Source organism: Felis catus, chromosome B4 (genome assembly GCF_018350175.1).
Source record: "Felis catus isolate Fca126 chromosome B4, F.catus_Fca126_mat1.0, whole genome shotgun sequence".
NCBI classification, from domain to species: domain Eukaryota; kingdom Metazoa; phylum Chordata; class Mammalia; order Carnivora; family Felidae; genus Felis; species Felis catus.
The window spans coordinates 1,595,645-1,617,119 of record NC_058374.1 but is presented as its reverse complement, the minus strand read 5'-3'; the positions used below and the strand labels follow the sequence as shown (position 1 = coordinate 1,617,119).

The window sequence follows — 21,475 nt, the reverse complement described above, 5'->3', positions numbered from 1 at the left end:
TAGTTGGGTTTGTGGTAACCAAAGTTGACTGTATACATTAAATCCCAAGTGATTAAAACATAAATAATCCCGGGGCGCCTGGGTGGCGCAGTCAGTTAAGCGTCCGACTTCAGCCAGGTCACGATCTCGCGGTCTGTGAGTTCGAGCCCCGCGTCGGGCTCTGGGCTGATGGCTCAGAGCCTGGAGCCTGTTTCCGATTCTGTGTCTCCCTCTCTCTCTGCCCCTCCCCCGTTCATGCTCTGTCTCTCTCTGTCCCAAAAATAAATAAATGTTGAAAAAAAAATTAAAACATAAATAATCCCTAGTGTTAAATTAGACAGTAAGGACATACCTCCCAACGTGAATTCTGAGTTTCCATCTAGCTTGTAGCCCCACATAATCAACCACAGCATCATTTACATACACAAAAGCAACTACGAAAACCTACCCACAGCCGTAATCATGTGTGCGACTTAATTAAAAACCAATCGCCTAAAATAGCCCGCATTGAAGGAGATGGGGGGTCGCAGAGAGGGGAGGCTTCCTCCAGGAAGATGCGGAGGCAGGGCAGAGACACCCCAGGGAGGGTTTCTCTGGGCTTTTCCGAAGCCCACACACGTTTAACTTCTCAAAGACCCCACAGGTCTGTACAGAGACGACTCGAGTCCCCGCAACCGATGCTTTCTGTGCTGATTTCTTTCCTGTCCACTTTTACAACCAGGAAAACCGAGGGACATAGTTCAGTTCATAAATATTCCATCTCCCTGGCAAAACCACAAGCAAGGATTTATGGGCAGTCTTGGGAAATAGCATCAGTTACGTAGCAGAGGTAAATTTTCAACAGTTCACTAAACCCTCCCCTGTGCTTTAGTTAGGTTGCCACCACCCGAAGTGAGGAGGGTCAGACACATCTCGGCCTTTCTTTTTACGTTTACCTTTATAAAATGTTCATGGAGAAATGTCCTTCACATAAATGCCAAGGACCTCTGAAAATGCAAAAATAAGGCAAAAGATTGTAGCAGAGGAGATGTTTTTTAAAAAACCAGGTCCCAACAGGGAGTGCCCAGGTCAGAGGGGAGGGGGCGGCCAAGGCCGGGGGCAGAGGGAGCACGTGTGCACCCCTCAGAACTGCTTCGTGGCTGCCCCAGCAGCCTGTCCTTACCACCGGCCATGGCTCCGTCTGTCCTGTGTCCTGCTATGTTTGTCTTTCCACCTGTGCACGTCACTGGCAACAGAACTGTGCAGAGCTGCTGACCCGTGCTGTCGGGGCCCTGGAGCCCGAACACTCCCTAGAGGGCACCAGGGTTAGAGGTCAGCTCACCCAGATCTACGATGCCTGGAGCATCAGCTGTGCAGGCGGCGCTCTGTGCACTATTTGTTTCCCTTAATTTGTCAGGCTTTACCTGCTGTTTCATAATAAACTCTTCTCATTCTTATGCTGGAGTAAATAACGCTCTTGCTGCAGCCTACATCCTCAAAAGCAGTGCCTGAGTAGCCGAGAAACCACCCGGGTGCCAGTGGGTGGGCAGCTGGGTCCCCGACTCCTCCGTGGTAGCTCCACCCTCAAGAGTCTCCAGCAAGGTTGGGTACCCAGCCAGGGGACAAGAAAGGAAGGATGGGGGAGCTAGACAGTCAGAGACAGGAGGGGTCCCGCACAAACGTCAGCAGCCAGAGCAACACATGACACTGTTGCCAGAAAGGTCACTCGCCGCGCCACATTTCACGCATCTGTGGGCTGGATGTTTGTGTCCCCAAATCCCCAGGTTGAAACCCCCACCCCCAGGTGGCTGTATTTGGAGCAAAGCCTCTAAGGCAATGATCAGAGTCAGATGAGGTCGTGAGGGTGGGCCCCACACCAGGGTCAGCGTCCATACAAGAGGAGACTCCAGCTCGCTGTCTGTGCACACACTGAGAAGTGGTCCTGAGAGGAACCATCCGCCGGCACCCAGGCTCAGGCAGTGGTTTGGGACGTCCTTTTCTGGGAGCCTCACAGGGCCCATCAGGCGCACAGAACAACGAGACACCTCCTGGGCTGATGGTCTATGGCTTCGCGGACATTCAGAAACTTCACTTTCAAGGGAAGGAGAAAGGGCAATCAGAGGTCCGCTGGAATCCCACCTCAGAGCATACAAGGCATGGGAATCAGATCTCAGCACCTTGAAAACTTACTGGACAAGGAAACCCTCAATAAAATGACGAGGCAACCTACTGAGCAGGATAAGACACTCACAAATGACGCATCCAACAAGGGGTTAATATCCAAAATTTGTAAAGAACTTCTACAACTCAACACCAAAAACCACCCCAAACAATCCAATTAAACATGGGCAGATGACCTGAATAAACATTTTTCCAAAGAAGACATCCAGATGGCCAACAGACACACGAAAAGATGCTCAACATCACTCATCATCAGGAAAATACAAATCAAAACCACCAGGAGATACCACCTCACACCGGTCAGAGTGGCTATAATTTAACAACTGAACAAGCAGATGTTGGCGAGGATGTGGAGAAACGGGAACCCTCTTGCACTGCTGGTGGGAATGCAAACTGGTGCAGCTGCTCTGGAAAACAATGTGGAGGTGCCTCAAAAAGCTAATGTGATAATTCCACTAGTATTTACCCAAAGAAAATAAAAACACTAATTCACAAGATACACACCCCAGTGTCGATGGCAGCACTATCAACAACCACCAAGATATGGAAAGCAAACAAGTGTCCGTAGTTTGATGACCAGATAAAGAAGAGGTGGTGTATATACACAATGAAATATTACTCAGCCATAAAAATGAATGAAATCTTGCCATTTGCAACAACGTAGATGGAACTAGAATATACTCTAAGAAAAATCAGTCAAAGAAAAACACTGTATGACCTTACTCATTGATGGTCACCAGAGGGGAAGTCGTGGGGGGGCGGGGGTGATAGGTAAAGGAGACTGAGAGTCTCCTTCATATCATCACGAGCACTGAGTGCTGAACAGAGTTATCTCATCCTTATGTTGCACACCTGAAACTAATATTGAATATAACACGGTAGCTTCGCCATACTTCAATTTTTTAAACGTTTTTAGAGAAGTAAAAGACAGGCAGTCTGCCCTTGAGCCTCTTAAAACCCTGGGGAAGCCAGAAGAAGGCAGCACATGAAGCCCCAGGAAGCCCATCCCAGAGAGAGACTGCACGGACAGCCACCTGCAGGTGCCATGGTGCCCAGCAGGCAGGGCGCACCCCAGCAGTTAGGTCCCCCCACAGAACAGCATCTCAACTCTCCCCCAACGGCCAGCATGCTGAGGAGCCGGAGGAAGGAAGACCACGTCCTCCTGTGACCTGACAAAGGCAAAAGGTAAGGCCTTAGGCCCACTGGTTCCTCAAGGTCCATCTTGGCGGTCAGCTCCAGTGATGCCTTTCTGGCCCCCTGTGCCTAGACAGGAGCCTCATTCTCCATGGCCAGGCGAGAGCCCCTCCTCCCTGAGAGGCAGGTGGCACCGAGGCTGCGTCTTCCTGCTGGTCCTGCGGGAACAGTGCCCAAAGGCTCTTGCCCAAGAGCGGGCCTCTCGGACGCCCCACAGAGCCCTCAGACCCCTGTTCCCACGGAGCCCAGCTCCCTGTTTGTGTCCCATCAGTCAGAGCTCTGAGCTCCCCTCCCCACTAGCCTCCAGAGGTGGGACCTAAGTATGTGTCAGGGGAAAGGATAAACCCTGCCCTCGGAGGTGGGGCCAAGGCACCATGAACCCTACCAGCCCCGTGTCCGCACCTGTAGCTGCTCAAGAAACAGCAGTTACGACTGCCCAGGTCATGGTCTGGGTGCCTGGCAAAGCCTGATGATGCAATTAATCTTCCCACACAAATTAAGAAGTCAGGCTCATCCAAGACGTGCAGAAATTACCCAAACTCACAATCTGTGAAAAACTGCTGCCCTCTCAGTTACAGCACGAGAGGGGAAGAGTCATGACACGGAGAAATGGTCTGAATGTGGCCCCAAAAAGGCATGCCCGTAACCTGCCCCGGAGCCCGTGCCTGGGTCTATGCAGATGTGAACTGAAGGAACCGAGATGAGCTCATCCTGGATGAGAGTAGCCCTAAACCCAGTGACAGGCATCTTGTAAGAGACAGAGAAGGAGAGGCAGACGCAGAACAGAAGCCACATGATGATGGAAGCAGAGACAGGAAGGACGTGGCCACAAGCCCAGGGATACGTGGAGCCCCCTCCCGGAAGCTGGAGGAGGCGGGAAGGACCCTCCCTGGAGCCTCAGGAGGGAGAATGCCCTCGACACCTTGACCTCAGACTACTGTCTCCAGAGCCAGGCGGGAACAGATTTCTGCTGTTCTGAACCACCCCGTTTGTGGTCTCCAGTTCTGGCTGCCCCAGGACACCCACACCCAGTGCGCCTGGGACACGTACCCACTCTCTCTGTACCTCCATCTTCGGGTCACACAGGACAGGACGGTCTCCAGGAATCGTCTTGCCCATGACTGACTCCACAGTGCCCAGTGGAGGTGAGGCACCTCACCCAGCAGCCTCGCTGCCTCTGGGGCCAAGCCAGGGAAGACCCCCCAGCACACACGCCCCACTCCCAGCAGGCCCCACGCCACCTGCCAGGCCTGAACCGTCACACCTGTATGGCACCCGCCACTCCAGGCTTCGGCAGCAGCCACAGCAGCACAGGGAAAGGCGCCGAGCCCCCAGCGGCACTGGACAAGCGGCCACCAAAGCCTCAGTGTTGTCGCTGCACGTTTCCAGCATCCGAGAGGCAGGCCTGTTTCTGTATCAACACATTTCACTGACCGTAAATGCGTTTTTTTTAACTCGGTCTCTATCTTTCGCACCTTTGCCAAGACCTGTTCCTGTCTGCAGCACAACGTGCAGACGCCTGGCGGGAAATGAATGTCCGTCCCGTCACAGAAACGAGCCACTTGCCCACCTCGCAGGTAAGTGGATGCTGGACGTGGCTACAGGAAGATGCCACCAGTGTCTGCAGCCACCAGGGAAATGATCATTAGTAACAACGATGGTGATGAACGAAGAACACTTAGGAAGCCCACGGCAGCACACTCAGTATTTCAGACACGTGAGTGCATTGAATCCTCATGGAAACACCGTCAGCTCAAAACAAAGAGGATTACCTTATAAAACGGGCCCTCGTGACTCACACCACATCTCTGCCTCCAGTGCCGTGAAGGGCTCTGCATCCCAGCCTGCCTCCTGCAGCAGAGAAGCGACACGGCCACCGTGGGGCCATGTCGGAGGGAGAAGGGTGACGAGAAAACCACATCCGTGGACCACGCTGGCCTTGTCACTGCAGATGAGCGGCTTCAGTAGGGACGCTGGTCACACTAGGAAAATTTCAACACGTGGGGTTATGTCGACTCAGTGTGTGTGTGCGTGTGTGTGTGCGCACGCGCTGTCCGAATGTATTTGTGCACAGCTGTGCATATGCACGTGTGTGGGTATGCACTGTGAATGTGTCTCTGTGAGTGCTCGTGTGCGCATGCATGTGTGCATGCGCACGTGTGCAGAAATGTGAAGGCAGACTGCGGGTTAGCAGGGAGCAGCTCAGCCAGGAGGCACCTGAGATCGTGGGGTACTTAGAAACTGGTTCTACAACCCCGAAGACAGGGAACCAAGTGTGTGGTTTGTGCAAGCCCACAGCTCCACTCAGGGTTCTGTGAAATGAGAATCCCAGAAGGACAGCCCCAGGCTGGCCCCTCCAAGGGGCAGGGGAGGGTGGGAGTGTCTGTGGCCTCCCACGGGCAGGCTCTGCCCAGACTCGGGGCCAGGCTTGGGGTCCTCCCCCACAACCGTGGTCTGCCACCGGTTCAGTGTAATATCTGGTTCTTTCCCCAGGCCATGGGGTCGTAGGATAGTGGGCATGGTGTCATCTGGACACCGCACATGGGGACGTGGCTTGGAGGAGGAGGGAGGCCAGGCCACCGCCCGCGCTCAGCCGTCAAAGAGGCCCTGGTGCTTGTGTCTTTCAGGAATTCGCAGACTCCGTGTCCCAGCTGGTCACACAGAAGTTCCGCGAGCTGACCGTGGGCCTGGCGTCCGCGCACGCCCGCCACAAAGCACTGGCAGGGATCGTCATGACCACAGGTAACACCTCTTGTTTTCCCCGTGGGAACCTCACCTGCAAGGAGAGGAGATTTAGTGTTTGCCTGATCTTGGGAGCAAGACAAATCCCTCTTCCACACGAAGACGCCAACAAGAGAAACAGGAATAGGACCCAGGGAGCTCTGTGACCAGAATAGATGGTCAGCAGAGCCGTGCCACCAGTGGCCGTAAAGCCCACCACCTCAGAGCCAGCTCTGCCCACGCGCCTCGGGTCCCGCCAAGAAGGGCCACGTGAGGACCTGGCCTGTGTTTCCCATTAGGCTCCCAAGCCGCAGTGGAGAACGCCGGGCACGTTGGTGTTGCTAGCACTGGAAGCCAAGGTCAGGCCCAGCCGCCGACCGGTGCCGCGGGCGGGTGGGTGAGGAGGCTGCCCTCGGGTGCCTGCGTCTCCTCTGCACAGGGAGTCTGAGTCCCCGCCGGGTGCCAACCCCAGCACAGGACATGGGGTGCTCTCCTTCCTGCCAAATGGATCGCAGACGTGGCACCCGCCCCACACGAGCGGCAGGACGGGAGGGGAACTTCCAGACCGCAGAGAAGGTCGCGGCCTGGGACGGCCAGGGCAGGAGAGGCGATGGCTGATTTTCAGCAATCGGTTTTAGTGAAAACGTCTCATTACTAGCCTATGAATAGTAACTAACCGGCTGGTTGTTTGAATCCTACTGTTTCTGGCTCCACAGCTCGGCACGAGTTGGTAGCGACCCGCTCAAAATGATTATGGCAGAAATAACAGACCTTGGGCTAGGTTTCACACAGAGACTTTGCGTGTCTACACAAAGACTATCTATCTGATGACGAAACAGATTTAGGTTAAAAATCCATTAAAACCAGATAGTCGGCATCATTTTCCTATCATCCCAGCCCCGGGGGGCCCAGTGTGAGGATGCCGGAGGAGCGGCAAAGCCACTCAGGATCCCATGTCCTTTCCATCCAGGGCATCTTAGTAACATGGAAATAAAAGTGCCACCCCCACCCCCCCCCACCACCTGCTGTTATTTGGTGAGTAGGATGAGGCATACTAAATGCTTTGAAAGGTAACAACTACTGCAGGAGGACAACGTGCTGAGGCCAAGGCAATTCAGTTTTGCCAACGATACCACGGTGCCCAGTGCCTCCATTCGGCCCTAGTCACCGACACCCGCCCCCTCTTGTACTTGCACAAACATCTGCCTCCTTGTAGAAAATGCGATATTCTAAGTTGAGGGCTAGGACTCCACCTCCATCGAGATCATTCCTGCTGGACACGGCCATTCTTTTCTCCAGCCAGCCAGCAGCCCAGATGCCTCTACATGCCCGGCACCATTCTGCACACTAAGGGGGTGCTAGGAAAGAAGAGCCCCCACTTTAGGACATAATCTAGGAAACCATGAGGGGTGCTAGAGTCCAAGAACAGTCGCTTCGGTTTGAATCCCAGCCCCACCTTCAACTAGCCATGACTATAGGTCAATCAGCCTCTCTGCAACTTAGAGGGAAAAAAGAAGGAAGGAGGGAGGGAGGGAGGGAAGAAGATAAAGAAGGAAGGAAGAAGGGAAGGAAGGAAGAAGGGAAGGAAGGAAGAAGGGAAGGAAGGAAGAAGGGGGGGAAGGAGGGAAGGAGGGAGGGAAGGAAGGAGGGAAGGAGGGAAGAGGGAGGGGAGGAAGTAAAGAGGAAGGGAAAAAAGGAAGGGAGTGGGAAGGAAGGAGGGAAGGAAGGAGGGAGGGGAGGAAGAGGGAGGGGAGAAAGGAGGCGAGGAAGGAAGGAGGGAGGGAGGGGAGGAGGAAGGAAGGAAGGGGAGTAATACTTTGCAAAGATTCGTGGGAAAATGGCATGTAAAAGTGGTCAGTGAATACACCGTTTTCTGTGCTGACAATTTATCTGCGTGAACAAAATTTATTCTATTAAGCGCAACTGTACAAGGTGAAGTTTCACTAATTAGTAACTTTAAACGTTGAAGAATAAATTGCTGAAATTTACTTTCCTGTTACAAAGAGAAGATTTAATAAACATGTTGATTAACAAGACATTAGGGAGATGTGTGCAGAATTACTGACAAGTATTTTCTTTAATCATTGACTTAAAGCTGATGTGACACTTGACCCCAGTCCTAGTACAGGTATTTAAGCTAATGCCTAGGAAGCTCCAAGAGGGAAGGTTGTTCCGGCTCGAGTTCCCATCTGTGTACAAAGTTGTAAAAATGCAGGATTCTGCAGGAAAACGGGACTCAGAGGCCCGTCCACTTCTAGGTGGGCGAGACTCAGCCCCTGCAACGTGCTTGCCCTTGTGTGGTCATCAGGAGAAATCTGATTGCAGAAACATACACCTGTGAATAGAATAGCTTTTACTTTTATCTAAATGATGCAGTCACTGGTCAAAACTCCAGAAGAGAGCTCGGGTCGAGACACGGCGCTCTCCTGCCAGCCCCTCAGGGAAGCCGTCACTCATGGTCTATTTGTGTCCTCGCAACTCTCAACACTATCGGTTCCGTGTTCACTGTTTCAATTCTGAGTAATACTGATCTGCACCATTACAATCGGACACTTTTTTTAGTTTTCATGATATTTGTAATATTTGTAGTTTTAGATAATATGCTTTTATTTCTTGTCCTACAAGCGGAGATGATTTATCTTTACTTCGTGCTCTGCCTTGCAAGTGGCCTTGTATCACTGTACGTGTATATCTGTATTGTCGTATAACGATACTGTACTTGTACTCTCCGCCGTACTGAAGTCTTCCCTACTCTGTCCAGTCATCTGAAGTTGGAAACCAGCACTTGGCCTCCACGCGGTCAGGATGCTGTAGGGTCCCAGCGCCAAGCACAGGCTGACCTAGGGTTGCTGTGCTGTCACCAGACCGTGTCCTGAGAGCAGTATCATCCAGTCTTACAGATTCTCCTTCTGCCACCACTCAAAGCCATGTCACATTTAGGGTCGGCCCAAATCTGTAGCTAGACTTCCTTAAAGACCTTCTGAGGTAGTATGTGTGTTTTGCAGAACGCTCAACTTTCTTCTATTTCGCTGAAAAGAAGGAAGTGCCTGCAAGCCCCTGTGTCTGTGGACAGGTCCACACCCTCCCCCAGCTGTGACTGTGCCCCCAACACACACGACACCTCTTTCTCCTCCCTTCTCCCTGACAGGTGCAGCCTCAAGAAACACCCTTTAAAATGCGTGGGGAACAGAAACCAGCAGGCTCGCTCGCCAGGCAGTGTCCTGACTGTGCCTTTCATATTACTGGAATAGCTTTGCTTAGGGAGAATTCCACACAGAAAACTATTTTCCCTGCACATCTGGAGGGAATTTTTCTATTATCGCTTACTAATGTTTCTAACTAGAAACATCCGGCTGACATCTTTGCCGGATAGCCCCCACCCCACCCAAGGAAGGGAAAGGGTCCTTTCTTAAACTGAATGTTTTAGGGGCATCGGGGGGGGGGGGGGGGCTCATTCGGTTAAACCTCCAACTCTTGATTTTAGCTCAGGTCATGATCTCACGGTTTGTGAGTTCAAGCCTTGGCTTGGGCTCTGCGCAGACAGTGAGGAGCCTGCTTGGGATTCTCTGTCTCTCCCTTTCTCCTTCTCTCTCTGCCCCTACCCCTGCTCGTTCTCTCTCAAAATAAATAAAAATAAACTTTAAAAACAAATAAATAAACTGAATGTTTTCTAATTTCACAAGAATGTGTGCATGTGGGAGCCATGCACCCACCCTGATTTATTTAAGCTGTTCTGTTTCTGCACTGTTTCCTTCTATCATTCTGTTGATAAATTCCTTCCTTTACACACTTTTTGTCAAACATTCAGTATTCTGACTGAACCCTCGGTCTTACTTCCTGATGTCGTCTACCCTTTTCCTCTGTTCTTGGGCATTTCTGAAACTTCCCTGACCCTCTTCAACTGCCCGTCGCTTCTTAAATTTTTTTTTAACATTTTAAAATTTATTTTTGAGAGACAGAGAAAGACAGAGTACAAGCAGGGGAGGAGCAGAGAAAGAGGGAGACACAGAATCCAAAGCAGGCTCCAGGCTCTGAGCTGTCAGCACAGAACCCAACGTGGGGCTGGAACTCACAAACGGTGAGATCACGACCTGAGCTGAAGTCGGATGCTCAACTGACTGAGCCACCCAGGCACCCCTGTCCGTTGCTTCTCAATCTCTGCAATCTTCATCACTCATCACCTCAGGTTCCTCCCTTCTCCGGTTTTATTGAGGTGATGCTCCCCACAGGTCCCTGGGGAGACTCAGCAGCTGAGGCCTGGGCCTCCTCTGTGATGGAGCTTTGTTTACTGTCTGTCTCTGTCTCTTTTTGGCTTTTGTCTGAATATTCACATTCATGAGAAAAATACTAGCTCAACTATCACCAGTGCAGCTCTGATTTCCTCTAGAATTGTATCCCTTTCCGGGGATACAGCGGAAGGTGGGGGCTCCCCCCCATGGGAAGCCTCCTTGACCCAGGTGGGTCGGGACCAGACAAGGCCCCTTAAATTGAAAGTCACCCAGTGAACCTGCCCTTGGGGCCTGCTGGTCGGTGCCTGCTTTCTCTGAGCCCACCCCGCAGGCCATTGCTCCCTTGTGACGGCTCCTCCATGCGGTGCTGGGATGTCATCCTGCCCCTCCATGCCGCCACACACCCCCCAGAATCCTTTCCTTCGGTGGATCCCACGGGAGGAGAAGCAACATGTCACTCACTCTGACCTCCTGAACCGGAAACCTGGACACTGACCGTTTAGCCAAGTTGTCAAGCAACAGTTCCGGCTTCTCCTTTGTGAAGCAAGTCGGGTGTTTCCATGAGAAAGAGATTCTTGAAGGGGCCTTTAGTAATGATGATTTTCATTTGATATGCAAATTTATAATTTTGATAGCACTTTTGCACACACTAATCAAGTTAATTGCTACAACCCTGAGAAGTGGGAAAGGCAGGAATCTTAATTACGGCTTTTAAGAAACACAGACAAGGAGACCAAGAGGCTAGGTGCCTCTCCCGAGTCTCGGCAAGATGTGGGGGTCCCTTTAGACTGAGCACGAGGCGTCGTGCTGAGATGCTCGATCTTCGCCTGAAAATGACTTACTTCTAAGCTTGTTAAATAAACAACCAGAAGAAAGACTTTCCTGGTGTGTACTCTCCCAAGTTCAGGCTCCAGCTCGCCTTCCACTGGCCCACCCTGCACAACACACCCGGAAGCTACAGCTTTGACAAACATCTGTCTGGTTTCAGCTGACGTTCAGCTATAACTGCTCACAAATGCCTGGGATTTAGGACTCCCCAGAAAAAAATGCACAACTCCTTGAAAACGGGACAGGGAAGAAAACGGTGAGGTCAAACTTCGTGAAAACAGCCCAGAACAGCTCCGTTCAGCACGTCAGAACCGTGTGGGCTGAGCAGGCCGGCCCGTCTTCCTGGGACAATCTCAAAGTCCCAAGCAACAACATGGAACACGTGTTCCACTGTGTTTCAGAGCGTGTTGCTCTGAACCTAAAATGACCACGTGGGGTGAAGAAATCTGCTTCTGGGATGTCGCGCCATGCTCTGGCGGGGTACGGAGCCAGCCACCAGGTAAGGCTGTCTTTGCCCCGATCCTCCCGTGGCACCCGGTGCCCCAAAGGCCTCAGGGGGCTGGTCCCAGACCCTGCTGATAGGTGCAGAGGCAGGCGGCAGGGAGGAAGGTCCTGGTGTCCAGGCACGTCACCATGCATGCGGCCCCATCTTGTACAGTAAGGAGCATGTGCGGCAATGATTTTCAGGCTGTGGTGTAGACGGTGAGGTCTAAACCACAAAACGCAGGGTGTATTTTACTGCTGAGCCTTGTGTAGCACGACTGCTGACATGTTTACGCTGAACGCCCCTCCCTAAAATGGAGAGAAGAGAAGAGCCCTCACTCACCCAAGTCGCCACAGGCCCAGCCTGTCTCCAGAGAAGCTCGCAGTGGGCCCCCCCCCCCCCGGAGAAGCCACCTGCAGAGGGGCAGCGGCCGACCTTGGCTAACCCCACACCAGACACCTGAGTCCTCGCTTCTCGCCAGACGCGCACAAGGAGACACAGACGGGGAGGAAGGCGGCAGTTCTGAACTCTCTCTCAAGACCGGGCGCCCCCCGTCAAAGCTGTTCAAACACTTCGGCATTTTCCTCATCATGACATCACGACCTGGCAGGTAACTGCCCCCAAAGAGTTCACCGGTGGAAGAAAACCACACCCTGTTTTACTTCAAGGCATTTAAACTAACCTCGACTTTATTCTAGTCTCTTAAACTATAATGTTTTTGTGAAGAATGAATGATTGGAACCTGTGGGATTATAATGCAGCAGCCATTCGCCTACAGCCCAGGAGAGGTGTGGTCAGGTTGATTTTTAAGGGGTCCTTGAACACACTCTGTTTATCATCTGCTCCAAGAGTCTTCTCCTCATACAAAGAACATGTTTCATAGTCAATATAAGTCATAAAAGAACATGTGGCTTTAATGACTTCTACCAGCGGATGTCACTAGTCTGGCTGCAGATCAGAGGAACCAATACCTGTGACACTAAAGGCTAGAAATCACAGCATTTCTTTGGGATTCAACGGCCCCTGTCACAACTTTATACGATTCCCTTTCATCCTCAAAACCTTGACAGCACTAGTTTTGTCCCCATTTGCCACAGGAGACAGCGGACAAGCTCCTGTGACCCAAGTCTGAGGTCAGTAGCAGAAACAGGGTCACCAGACTCCAAAGCTTGAGTCCCGGTGCGGGTCACATCCTGTGGCTTTATGTCCCCACCCGGCACTGCCATCCCCAGGGCAGTGCACAAAGCTTGTTCACACAGCTTACGAAATTTCCTCCTAAAGTCCACGCATCTGCAATGTTTAGAGAATACAGCCCTGTGGGATGGCTGTAAACCGAGACGCTGATGGGAGAAAAGTCTCCGTCAAAAGTGAAAACGTTTCCTTCGGTCTTACCCATGGCCCTCCCACACAAGAGGTGCCTGAGCCAACATTTTTAAATGCACCTGATTTCAAACTAACTAAAGGAAATTTAAAGGACAGAAACAGAGACTGACAATAGGAAGGAACTGATTCGAAGGAAAAGAGATAATCAGGGTCTGACCAAGCGAGGACAGAGGCGAAAGGGCAAGCGCTTGGCTGTCTGAGGCAGACACTGCAGGGTGCCGGGTGGCTCCTGCTGGGAGACACTTCCCAATGGCCGGGCCCTACATCAAGGCTGGCCGCTGTCTCCACAGGAGATCATAGAAACTCTAATGCCTGGGTCATGACACTCAGTGGGTGCAGCGCTAGGAAACAGGGAGTCAGAACTCATTTCTACACCGCAACCCTGGGCAGTCTGCATGTGGGATAAATCCATAGTTTTGATATTCGTTTCTTGGATGCTGGTTGGTATATTTACCTTTATTCTCAGAAATGTAATCATTTCCCTCCAAAATCAGAGGTTGTGTTGTGAAAATTCCATTCAAGGTTTGAATGGGCTAAGAACCGCTCCTTCCCAGTTAAATAAATAAAAGTACATTCCAAACGATTGCCTGAAGTTGGCGCGCCGGGGCCAGGGTGCACTGGGGAGAAGCCCACCGACTTAGAAGTTCAGTGCATCAGATGGAGGCCAGCCAGAGAGCAAGCCAGCCCAGTCACCTTCCCACGACCCGGTACCGGCTTCCTAGTGGGGAGAGGTGACCGCATCAGCTAGTGAGCAGACAGTCCAGTTCTCCCGGAACTGACCAGAGCGACGCAAGAGGCCAGCCAGGGAGAGACATTCACTCCAGTCCTGGAACTTTTCTCGACTGTCTTCCTCTGGGACAGAGTGCTGGTGTGCCTGCTTCCACTCATAGTGAACCACACTGAATCACCATGACAGAGACCTTCCAGAGCTCAGTGTCCCCAGCTGCCCAGCTGCAGTGTCCTCTGGGACCCGGCACATGCCCACGAGGTGGGGGCCAGGGCACCACAGCAAATAGGAGCCAACTGCTGTGCTGGGCTGCAGTGATACCCTTAGTCTCTGAGCCAGGAATCTCATGTCTTGAGCCAGCATCCCTCAGGCAGTAACGGGCTGACCTGCCACCTTGTACATCAGGTAGAGTCCCAGACCGTGACCAACACCCTCCCAGAGTTTTTTGTTTTTAATTTTTTTTTTTCAACTTTTATTTATTTTTGGGACAGAGAGAGAGAGAGCGAGAGAGAGAGAGAGAGAGAGAGAGAGAGAGAGAGAGAGAGAGAGCATGAACGGGGGAGGGGCAGAGAGAGAGGGAGACACAGAATCGGAAGCAGGCTCCAGGCCTTGAGCCATCAGCCCAGAGCCTGACGCGGGGCTCGAACTCACAGACCGCGAGATCGTGACCTGGCTGAAGTCGGACGCTTAACCTACTGCGCCACCCAGGCGCCCCCTCAAGAGGTGCAGCTGTTACATCATTGCCCTGCCACTTGCTTTTTTCACGCAACGGTTTATTTTCCCTGCTGCTGGACACGGGCCCTGAGAAGGTGTGCTGTTACAAACATCACTGTGCCACATGGCTGTGTGCCCACATCGTTTTCACACATGGCTTATGAACGGGTCACGTAAATTGCCAGAAACAGAACTGCTGAGTCAAAGGGTACATGCATTTGTGAGTTTGTCATTCAAATGCACTCTATCCATAAATATTCCTGCCCCTGCTCATAAGGGCAGAGGCTACCCCACAGCCTTTCCAACTGTACATTAATAAACCTTTAGATGTTGACCAACCTGATGGGTGAAAAATTGCGTCTCATTGTATTTTGAACGTCATACTCTTTAAATCAGTGAGACTGTTTTTCCACATATTTAGAAACACTTTTTATTTACTTTCTGTGAAATGTTTTTATAGAGCCTTTCACATTATTCTTTTGGGATTTTTTTTTCTAAAAGTTCTTTATATATTAGATACAAATTATTTGTGACACAAATTGTATTTTTCCCGTTTTTAATTGTCTTTTTACTGACTTTAGGATGTTTTTCTGTTGAGAATTATTTTATGCATTTGAATTTAGCAATTTTTACTACTTTGAGACTTTTAATTATAATTAAAAGGTCTTTCACCTGCCAGATTTGTGAAGAGATTATCCCATGTTTTCTTCTAGCACATTGACATCTTTTTAGATTTTTTTTATTTTTAAGTAATCTTCACACCCAACATGAGGCTTGAACTCATGACCTCCAGATCAAGAGTCACACATTCTACCGACTGAACGAGCCACGCACCCCCACGTCTTCTTTTTCTTAATAACCAAAGGCCACAGTTTACATTCTTGGTGTTGTACATTCTGTGGGTTTGGACAAATGTGTAACAACATGGATCCACCATTAGAGTGTCACACTGACTAGTCTCACTGCCCTAAGAACCCTTTCCATGTGTTCCGTCTCTTCACCCCACACTCCCCCCAGCCCTGTAATCACTGATCTTTTTCTGTCTCATACTTTCGCCTCTCCTGGAGCGTCATGTAGCTGCAGTCACACAGTGTGGAGCCCTAGGAAGGAAGTTGGCGTCCTTCACTTGGTAATAAGCATGCCAGTTTCCTCCATGTCTCTTCATGATTTGAGAGCTCATTTCTTTTTAGTGCCAAATACTATTCTATTGTCTGGACGGGCCGCATCACCCGAACACTGTTCCACTGTCTGGGCAGACCACATCACCTACTAACAGAGAACATCTTGGTTGCTTCCAAGTTTGGGAGATTATGAATGAAACTGCTGGAAACACCCATGTGTAGGTCTTCATTTTTTTGCACCTAAACCTTTGATCTGCCTGGAATTGGTCCTGATGCATGGTATAAGGTGAAGGTACAATTTTATTTCTCAGATGGCTCTTCAGTTACTAGACAGCACTAATGGAATAGTGGCCCTTTGCCCCCGAGGTTTGAGATGCTATCACCGTATCCTACACCAACTTCCTGCATGACTTTGGGTCAATTTCTGGACTCTGCTCTGTTCCCCTTGTGGGACTTCATGCATCAGAACCATAGCAAGTTGTTACTGAGTCCTTGTAATCTGCTTGGTATCTCCCAGCTTTGTGTGCTACTGTTGGTGTTCTTTCCCAGAATTTCCTGGGTTTCCTACCAGAATCAACTTGCGTGGCTCAAATATAAATGACAGGACAAAACTATACTTTTCAACCCGATTTTCTTTGTCAGAAACAAAGCCCTAGTGCTGTTCCCGTCGGAACCATGTTAACCTCATCAATCACTTTAGAGAGGCTTCATGACGTCAGATCTTCCTAAGTATGTGGGACATCCACTTGTTCACGCTTTGTTGGTGTCTTGCAGGGGGAAGGGTAATGTTTTATTGGTTATTCGTCTTGATCATTTCTTGTTAAACTTATTCCTGTTATCTTGTTTGCTGCTGTATACAGAGCGGTTTGTCCCTTACAGTCTCTTACCCGCTGTTGTGTGTACAGATGAAAGCTATCGATTTCTGTATATTAACTTGCACCCTATCCCCTTTCTATTTCTAGCTGTATTCCAATTGGATTCTCCAGAGACTTCCACATATAAATCATAGCACGTTCAATAGCAATACTCTTACTTCTCCGTTCCAATTACTGTATCTCCAATTTCCTTCTCTTCTTGTGCTGGCTAATAACTTCAGCAAATGTTAAGTAAGGAAGTTACCATGGGCATTCTTGCGGTATTCCTGGGCTCAGTGGACACCCCTCTAGTGTTTCCCCAGCAAGCATGACGCTAGGGGAGGGTGCATGTGCATATCCCTCTCTACCATGTATGTGAATATACCTGTCTCTACGTGTGTCTACACCTCTTTCTATATATTATATATGTGTGTGTGTGCCTGTGTGTATACCTCTGCCTACATATGTCTGTGTATGTGTGTACATCTCTCTATAACATGCATTTGTGTCTACATCCAACTCTCTATAACATTGTGCATGTGTATGTATGTCTCTATGTAACATATATACCTCTATAACATCTGTGTCTGTATACACATCTCTCTATAACGTGTGAGTATATCTTTATGACGCATATGTGTATATACCTATGTAATATGTACATATACATATACATACATGTAAAATCACATTTAAAAATCCACCTATTTTTTATTGAGTTTTTACCAAAAGTAGTTGTTGGATTTTGTAGATGCCTTTTCAGTATCTGTAATTATAATCGTATTTTTGAATTGCATTTTAACTGAACCCATTTTTGCATTTCTGGAATAAACCACCCTTGTAGTACTTACTTGTATTGCTCTTTTCCTCCAATGCTTGGCGGTTAGAATTTTCAATACCTATAACCGAGGCTACCTGGAGTTTTCCTTCTGCACGTTCTCAGTCAGGTGGATAGATCAGTAACAGGCATTTCATGATAAAAATCATTTGAAGCCTTTCCTTGTCTTCATACGCTCTGGAACACTTTATATAGCCTTGAAATTGTCTGCTACTTAAAGTTTGGTACAATTCTCCCACAAAACTAACTGGGCTTGGTGCTTTGCGGGCAGGGGCCTCTGACCACTTCTGTTCGTTCTGTATAACTCAGTATGATTGTGTCTTCTATGACCATGCCTCATGTCGCCCTTCAGAGTAACAGTCACAACAGGGGCCACAGCTCAGCACCTGTGTCCCAGAGCACATGGCCTCTGTGGCACCTACAAGTTCCAGAGTTTTCTGTCAGATCAGCTGGAGACTAGGCTCATGTGAAACCTTCTCTTTGCCTGGCTTCTTCCCTCACCCTCTCTGTTTCCATAATTGCCTTCTAAGAGCCTCCAAGAGAACTCAATGAATCACTTCCCGGGAAGCCCAGGCCCCGGCCGGCTTGTAGAGACCCCAAGCACAGAGTTCTCTCCCCTCCCCTCCCCCGATGACATTCTGTGTGCAGATTTTCATGATATTTATCACATAATACCTTATATTGTAGACATTTCTGTGTCTGAATCATCTCCCCAAATTCATGATAAACCCTTTGAAGAGTAGGACTGTGGCATGTGGCATGGAATGGCACACAGGAGGTGAAGAAGCAAATAGTGTGTCTCTAGGGGCACATAACTACACTGAATAAGGCAGAGCCTGGAGTCCAGAGAAGTGAGGATTAATGAAGGGTGAAGGGACAGCAGTTTCTGTTTCTACAGCTCCAACTTCCACAGAATCAAGAGAGGAGAATCAGACCGGCCCTCAAGAGAAATGGGGACAAGTCCCAAACCGTCCTCCGTTGCTAAGCTATCGGGCACGTGCACAGACATCTGAAGGTGGAAAAACTAAGGAAACCATTGTAAACGTTACTTTCCATTACTCTAAATACCTGCTTTAATTAAGCTGGGATCTGCAAAGCCATTTCTCCATCAAGCTGGCTCGTCCACAACGGGCTCTACCGGATAACCACCTTTGCTAGAATGCGGCTCCCTGGCAGCTGGCCGGCCTTATCCCCTGGGACGAGGCCCTATTGATCGATGACTCTCGGGTGTCCCCCAAGCGAGTGCCAGGATGCTGCAGGCAGTGGAATGGGAGCAGCTGATCTGGGGGCTGCTTTCAAACATTTCGCCAGTCCTGGGGAAGAAGCCACAGGGGGTTAATCGGATCCTATGTTCCCTCTTCTCAGAGCAGCGCAGCTGACTGTGTGACCAGAACAAAAGAAGTGAGCATCCAATTGTTTCCTGAGATGTTCACAAAGCCACATCTCACATGGAGGGGGCCAGCGAGGATCAGCCTGGCCAGGGCACTGGGCAGTCTGGGGCCACAGAAACGGAGACGGAGGGAGGGAGGGAGGGAGGGAGGGAGGAAGGAAGGAAGGAAGGAGTAGAATGGATGGGCACGCAGAAAGAAACACTGCTGCATCCCATCCATCCATCAGGCAGTCTCACCTTAACACACAGAGGGCTCCCTGGCCCCCTCCCCCACTGCACACACACATGGAGGGCCTCCTCCCCCACTGCACACACAGAGGGCCAGCCTCCTGACCACAGGGGGATGTGTGGTGCTCCCCCACTCCACATCTTTCCTTCTTTTTTCCTCTCCTGTTTTATTTCAAAAAAAGGACCCACACTTATGGGGCAGGCGCGGGCAGATGTCATATGGGCTTCAGAACTAAGTTCTGAGGGACTCAACAGAGCAATACCACCATCTGCTAACCTGTCGGGTATCTGCTGACCACACGCAGCACAGAATTCAGGACCCCACAAGCTGCAGGTGGGGTCCTTTTTTTTGCTTAACAGGTGCATCTGGCTTATGGTTTCCTGACACCATCTTCCCATGCAGCACCTGGAAATCAGATTTGTTACTAACTCAGGAAAACTGACTGGATTGTCGCAGGTGACCCATCCAATTACACAGACTCTCCGGGAGACCCTTCTTGAAATATTTTGTGGCAATTCTGACTCCTGAAGGAATTCACCATCTACATGAAGAGAAAATATGGCTACATTCGTGGACCCATAAGCCTATTAGGTCAGTGCATTGAGCAGCCGAGCTTCACTGAACCAGGAATACCCACTGTGTGACCCACTGAAGGGGAGGCACAAGCCAAGTGCGTGGGGCCAGCAGCTGGCTCCCCCCGCCTCCGAGCCCCCACGACGGGGGAGTGGACACCCCAGGCCCGTCTGGACTGAAGGCAGAGCTTCAGTACAAGGGAGGAAGTCACAACATTTATTACTCACAGATCTCAGCAGCCGGGGACACAGGGGTATAGAGTGTGCAGGGGGCACAGGGGTACTGGGGGTGCAGGGGGAACGGGGTGGGGGGTACAGAGAGAGCAGGGGGCACAGGGGGTGCAGGGGGTACAGAGGGTACAGGGAGCCGGGGGTGCAGGGGGCACAGGGCAAGGGCCTCCTCCACCCGGGGCACAGCCACAGGAGACACAGACAGCGGGTACCAGCACCCCTTACTCACAAGGTCACTCACTTTCCTCAGCTCCACTCCGAGTGTTTATTTAAAAAGGGCCCCGGAACAGCCCGACGGGGAGCGTGGGGGGCGAATCGGGAGCGGGATCCGGCCGTGCAGTCAGGACAACAAACTCGGCCTGTGGTCTTCCAGGGCCGCCCTAAATGCAGGTGACCCACATCACTTCTAAAACGGGAGTGTGGGGTTCGTTCTTAAGGTTTCTTTGGTTTTGTTCCCCGTTCTTGCAGAGAATGTCCTTTTCCTTGGACTGTGGTCAGAACGAGCACTGTCCTGAGACGGTTAAATCAAGGAGCCTCCACTGTGGGAATGACCCATCCGCTCCCGGCCTCAGGAGGCCCCCGCAGGCCCCTCACCTGCGCAGGGACGGGGGAGGGAGGGGCGGGGAGACGGTGCCGGGGCCCCTTGGGACCCCCGCCAGCCCCTCACCCGCGCAGGGATGGGGGGGACAGAGCTCCACATACACTCCCCCCCACCCCCCACCCCCCGCCACGGAGTTCCTGTCTGTGCTGCGGCTCTTTAGGAACAACAGCCCGGTGGCGCCCAAACAGGACACTCACCATTTGCACGCCGTCTGTGACCGCGGCCTCGCGCTTTGCCCTCAGGTCCCGCGGCTTCCACGTGGCTCCTGAACTGCGGCGGCGAAGCGAGGCCGCGCCGGTGGGGGATGGGGTGGCTCCCACTTCTGCGCCGGGCCGGAGAGGGGGCGGCCCCACCACGCACCCCAGGTCCCCGGCCCTGAAATGCCATGGTCACCGGGGCCTCGGGGCCCGGGGCGCCGGGCATGTGACGCAGGCACGCGCCCGCCCCGCAGGCCCCGGTCGCGGCGGCCCCACGCGGGGAGCTGGGGCGGACGGTAGCTCGGGGTCAGCGTGCGCGGGTGCGTCGTCCGCCCCGCCCCCGCCCGGCTCGCGGCGCCACCCCCACCCCGGGCCCGTGCTCCACACGCCCGCACCAGCCAATCCCAGCCCGCGCGGCGGGGCGCGCGGGGCGGGTTTCCGGGCGCGGCCAGGCCACGTGCTCCGGGCCCGGCCCTCGAAGCGTCGCGGCCGCCGGGGCGCCAGCGGGCCGCCAGACCTCCCGGCCGGTGTCCGTCACACCCGCCTCCGCGGGGCGCTACTCGCAAGAGTGGGGAGCCCCTCCGCGTCCGTCCGGAATCGGCAGGGGCACGCTCGGGCGCCCCCGCGGGTCTCGATTGGGGAAGTAAGGAGTTCTCGGGACGGAGCTTTCTGGGGGCCGGGTGGGCCCGAGACCCCAGGCACCTGTCGTTAAGTGCGGCCCCGGTACCCGGCCCGCCGTGTGGTGCCCGTTCACACGGGGCTTCCAGGCTGGGGCCGCCAGGGTCCCATGAGGGGAGGGCGGCCTCCCTCCTGCACGGGGTTCTGACGGGAGGGGTCTGATGGGGGATCTGACGGGGATTCTGACGGGGGCCTGACGGGGGCCTGACGGGGGTCTGACGGGGGGCAGGGTCTGATGGGGGGGGGTCTGACGGGGGGTCTGATGGAGGTCTGACGAGGGGCGCATCTGACGGGGTTCTGACAGGAGCCTGATGGGGGTTCTGATGGGGTCCGATGGGGGATCTG

At 52.1% G+C, this 21,475-nt stretch overlaps 1 protein-coding gene and 1 long non-coding RNA gene across 5 annotated transcripts in view; one reads left to right on the top strand and one right to left on the bottom strand.

Moving 5' to 3' along the window:
* Positions 1-21,475, top strand: part of ADARB2 (adenosine deaminase RNA specific B2 (inactive)) — a 429,400-nt gene that overhangs the window by 363,639 nt on the left and 44,286 nt on the right. For all 3 annotated transcript variants that reach the window (XM_011283586.4, XM_045060802.1, XM_045060803.1), the window contains exon 4: positions 5,961-6,075. In XM_011283586.4, the coding sequence (XP_011281888.2) occupies positions 5,961-6,075 (115 nt within the window). The remainder of the gene's footprint in view (positions 1-5,960; positions 6,076-21,475) is intronic.
* LOC109501266 lies at positions 228-20,782 on the bottom strand. Of its 2 annotated transcripts, XR_006600204.1 has the most exons (4): positions 20,453-20,780; positions 19,896-20,034; positions 18,301-18,545; positions 228-5,315 (listed from the first exon to the last, which is right to left on the bottom strand). It is a non-coding gene; the product is annotated as an uncharacterized LOC109501266 (long non-coding RNA). The 2 variants fall into 2 exon arrangements; XR_006600203.1 differs by lacking the exon at positions 228-5,315 and having other exon boundaries at positions 17,081-18,545; positions 20,453-20,782.